Source organism: Gekko japonicus, unplaced genomic scaffold (assembly GCF_001447785.1).
Source record: "Gekko japonicus isolate JY-2015 unplaced genomic scaffold, Gekko_japonicus_V1.1 scaffold4518, whole genome shotgun sequence".
In the NCBI taxonomy this organism is placed as follows: domain Eukaryota; kingdom Metazoa; phylum Chordata; class Lepidosauria; order Squamata; family Gekkonidae; genus Gekko; species Gekko japonicus.
This window is the reverse complement of record NW_015161547.1, coordinates 1-4,711: the sequence shown is the minus strand read 5'-3', so window position 1 is coordinate 4,711 and position 4,711 is coordinate 1. Positions and strand designations below refer to the sequence as shown.

At 50.9% G+C, this 4,711-nt stretch overlaps 1 protein-coding gene across 1 annotated transcript in view; it reads right to left on the bottom strand.

Annotated features, from left to right (window-relative positions):
* Window positions 1-4,151, bottom strand: part of LOC107125828 (phosphomannomutase 2-like) — a gene marked incomplete at its 5' end in the record, with an annotated part of 7,149 nt that extends 2,998 nt beyond the window's left edge. Inside the window, 4 exons of the mRNA XM_015429289.1 lie at window positions 6-67; window positions 731-806; window positions 2,768-2,867; window positions 4,060-4,151. Of these exons, the coding sequence (XP_015284775.1) occupies window positions 6-67; window positions 731-806; window positions 2,768-2,867; window positions 4,060-4,151 (330 nt within the window). The remainder of the gene's footprint in view (window positions 1-5; window positions 68-730; window positions 807-2,767; window positions 2,868-4,059) is intronic.
* Window positions 4,152-4,711: the final 560 nt, after the last annotated feature.

The window sequence follows — 4,711 nt, the reverse complement described above, 5'->3', positions numbered from 1 at the left end:
CCCACGATGCCCAGGCAATAGCGCTTGTCCCAGCCGTCTGGGAACACGTCGAGGCTTATCTGGCCCCCTGGGAGGAAGAAAGATTCTTTAAAAGCTGTTAACAGCACAGCGGACGACTGATTTCTTTCTTTTCCTTTTCTGCTCCAATTTTCTTCAGAATTAAGGGAGACGGGCTGAGGAAGACTCCCAGCCGATGCGCCCTCTAAGCTGCCAGCCTCGTGAGCAAAAATTCTCCTTCCTGAGCGACTGGCACTAAAGTGGTGAGCGAGCCATTTGGCTGCAGCGCAAATCAGTTTCTCTGGCGCCCATCCCTTCCTGAGCGACGACAGAAATCTGTGAGCCGGAGGCTAAAGACCTGTGAGCCAGCTCACACTAACGCAGCTTAGAGGGAACACTGCTCCCAGCTTAGCAAATTCGTATTGGATTTGCATTTCTTTGGCGGGAAAAACGGCAGATCTGCATGACGATGTCCTGGAGACCTCGAAGGGGCCGGCCGCATCTGGATATTACATTTCCCTGCACTTCCGTGGATCTCCTCACGCCAAACGCCACACGTTAACAATCACAACAGCTCCCAAGAGAAACATTACATCCCAAAGGGCTGTACCTTTCATGTCCCATATTAGAGATAATCCCAAATGCTCGTCTCGTGGAATACACCATGTTCTGGAGATTTGGCCCAGAGGAAAATGCTCCCCTCCCCCCATTTTGTGCTTTAAAAAAATCTTACCTATGGAGAATGTGAGGCCTTTCCCTGCAAATTCTCTCTGCAGGTCAGCGACGAATTTCTCTCTGATGTGCTCCTTCTGTTCAAAAAAATAAAACACCCCCAAGGCAGTGATTATTATGGTCTGTGTCAAGCACACCCCTTACCAAAGAGGCCCTGGCCTGGGTCAAGGACAGCCGGACATCTTTGGGGCTGGGGACCACCAGAAGATTGCTGTCTGAACAGCAAAACTCTCTCCCGGGGACGTAAAGGAGGAGACGGTCCCATCGGTAACCGGTCCCTGACCACTCAAGGTCTTAGAGGTCAATACCAAAACCTTGAACTTACTTTTTTTTTGTAAACATTTTATTTTTAGGATATATTCAATAAAGTCCAACATTTGTATTACACTTCTTATCCCTTTATATCCTACCCTCCGCCCTTTCCCCCCCTATGTATGGCTTCCCACAGTGCTACAACCTCCTGCATAATCCTTAGGTTACTCTTAAGTACTCCTCTCTATCTCTACATATTCAACAGGTGACTTATTTTTTCACAATTTTCCATACTCAATGGTTACCAAAGCAAAATAAATTGTCTCTCACATCCCAATATTTTTCCAAGTATTCTATTAAATCTTTCCGGTCCTCAAAAAAGTCTTCTGCTGCCATATCATTCAATTTCCTTGTCATCTTATCCATTTCAACCATAAAAAGTAGTTTTTTAATCCATTCTCCAATTCCAGGAACCTCCTCCTGCTTCCAACTTTGCGCATGTGTACCAAAACCTTGAACTTGACTTGGTATTCCATTGGGGGCCAGTGTAGAGGGTGACGCACTGGATGTATACGTGCCGTCTGTGACGCTCCCGTCAGGCCTTGCGCCGTCGCATTCTGGACCAGTTGGAGCTCCCGAGTCAGTCTCTGTCTCCTGTTATACTAGAATTTTAGGGGCACCCAATGAAGTTGGTGAGCAAACAGATACGGGGCAGGGAAAAGAAAGCCATCCTTCACACAAATGGCCGTTCGCCTGTGGAACTCGCTGCCACTGGATTGCCGCTTATTTAGTTGGCAATTTGACAACTCGATGGAGAAATCCCATTTGCGGCTATTAGCCAAGATGATGATGTGGAACCTCACTGTTCAAAGGCAGTGTGCCTCTGAATAATAGTCACTGTGGGGAGGGTTAAGAACATAAGAACATAAGAGAAGCCAATGTTGGATCAGGCCAATGGCCCCTCCAGTCCAACACTCTGGGTCACACAGTGGCCAAAAATACCAGGTGCCCCCAGGAGGTCCAGCAGTGGGGCCAGGACACTAGAAGCCCTCCCACCATTCCCCCCCCCCCAAGTACCAAGAATACAGAACATCCCTTGCCCCAGACTGACAGTTCCTATCTATACCTTGTGGCTGATAACCACTGATGGACCTCTGCTCCAAAGCTTATCTAATTCCCTCTTGAAGCCATCCATGCTTGTAGCCTCCGCCACCTCCTGTGGCAGTGAATTCCATGTGTGAATCACTCTTTGGGTGAAGAAGGACTTCCTTTTATCCGCTCTAACCTGACTGCTCAGCAATTTCATTGAGTGCCCAGGAGTTCTTGTCTTGTGAGAAAGGGAGAAAAGGACCTCTTTCTCTACCTGCTCTATCCCATGCATAATCTTATAAACCTCGATCATGTCACCCCATAGCCGCCGTTTCACCAAGCTAAAGAGCCCCAAGCGCTTTAACCTTTCTTCATCGGGAAAGCGTTCCAACCCTTTTATCATCCTAGTTGCCCTCTTCTGCACTTTTAAGCTGGGGGCGCCATGCTCTCTTTGTGAGCCTTCTGAAGGTTTGCGGCTGGTCGCTGCGCAAGACAGGCTGCAGGGCCGGATGGGCTATTGGTCTGACCCTGCACGGCTGCTCATATATTCACGGTTGGTCACTGGAGGTACTGAGCTTCCATCGTCCCCAGGGAAGCCGGACCTGAGAAAAATCTTCAACCGGGAAGGAGTGCGGGATTCCACCGAAAGGACGTTCCCCAGAGACAGAATGCTACCCATTTCTGAATATCCACTGACCTTATCGAGCTCGTAGAACTCTATCCGTTCCTCCCGGCTGCAGCTTCTACCCACGGGGCACACATTCAACATCCCGCTTCGGAATTCAATAAAGGTGCCCCTGGGTGAGAAAAGTCTGGTATCACAACCCTAGATGGATGCGGGGGGGAGAGCAAAGCCCTCGAGGGGGAGGGCCTATAAATGGGGTGGGGGCTGAGAAAGCAGCACCATAGACCCAAAGCACCAAAAGAACACACAGCACACTGCGGAAGGGGAAGAGACAGGACAGGATGGACACTGAGCAGTGTTCCCTCTAAGCTGACTTAGTGTGAGCTAGCTCACAGCTTCTTAGCCTCCAGCGCAAAGTAATTCATGCCGTAGACAAATCGCTCGCTCACAACTTTAATGCCGGTAGCTCACAAAGTAGAGTTTTTGCTCACAGGACTCCACGGCTTAGAGGGAGCATTGCCAGTGAGACGTAGAAGAGACCTGAGTTCAAATGCCCCAACTGGCCATGAAACTCACTGGGTGAGCCGGGGCCAGCAGCTCTCAGCCTAACCTACCCCACAGGATTGTTGTGAGGATAAAAGGCAGGGGGGGGGAAACCACGTCCAACCTGAGGTTAGAGGAAGGGGAGGAGAAAAATGGAACTGAAACAGGAAGGAGGAGGAGGAGGAGGATTGATACCCCGCCCTTCACTCAGAGTCTCAGAGCGGCTCACAATCTTCTTCCCTCCCCCTCCCCACAACAGACACCCTGTGAGGTAGGTGGGGCTGAGAGAGCTCTGAGAGAACTGCCCTTGAGAGAACAGCTCTGAGAGAGAACTTGTGACTGACCCAAGGTCACCCAGTTGGCTGCATGTGGAGGAGTGGGGAATCAAACCCAGCTCTCCTAACCACTATACCAAACTGGCAGGAATTGAGCATACAAACAAGGGGAGCAGGGAAGACAGGGTCCACGTGGGCCGGATCGGGCCCCCCCGGCGCTCACTCTGTTTGCAACGGTTTGTCTGCTCCAGGCGTGACGCACGTCTCACCCAGTTACAAAGAACGACACTGCAGAAAGAGCCGAGGGCGAGAGAGAGAGAATTTTTGGCCCGAGTGGCTGCAAACGACAGGCGAGCGAAGGAAGGATTAATCCGTGGAACTCACTGCCACTGGATGCAGCAACGGCCACTCATTCAGTTGGCGATTTGACAGCTCGATGGAGAAATCCCACCCACAGTTATTAGCCTGGAGGGACCAGGTTTTACGATGGGCAGGGAGGCCCGCAAATTCACCCCCGCCACGGCAAGGAAACCCCGGCCCACTCACCGTTTCCGGGGCAGCTTGATTTTTGCGATGTAGCTCAAGCAGTAGTTGATCAGCTCCTGCAACAGCTCTTCCCCTAGTTGGTCCTGGATGCTCTGTGGGGGGAAAGGAGGTCAAAAGGTGAGCTGCAAAGAGGGGCCGTGTGAGGAAAATGGCGACAGGAAGCCAAGGGTCTAGACGGCAAATGTGCCTCCGTTTTCTTAAATGCGCCACCCTTCCAGACCGGCTTCGCACAGCTCGCAACGATCATCCAAAACCAAGCAAACGGGTAATGTGAAGGAATCAGAGCCGCGAATATGCAGACGGATCAAACAGTTCAAGTATGCGAGAAATAAATCAAAGCGAGCCAGTACACAAAGGCAGTGGACCGGCACGCGAGAAAACCAATCTAGGACGCTAACGGGAACACGAAGCAAACTCAGCGGCCTAAAATGAGACGGACAAAGCTGTTTGTGGGTTTGGAGGAGATGATAAAACAGCATAAAAAATTAGATGGGATGCCCTTTAGTTGAAAGGCTAAAGAGAGAGGTTTTAAGCCTGGTGTCCAGAGGAAATTAAGACAGGCCCCCAGTGAGCCTCAAGGAGGAAGATATCGTGATGGCGAGGGGCCACCGCCAAAAAGGCCCCGTCTGTGGTCACCACCTGCCTTACCTCC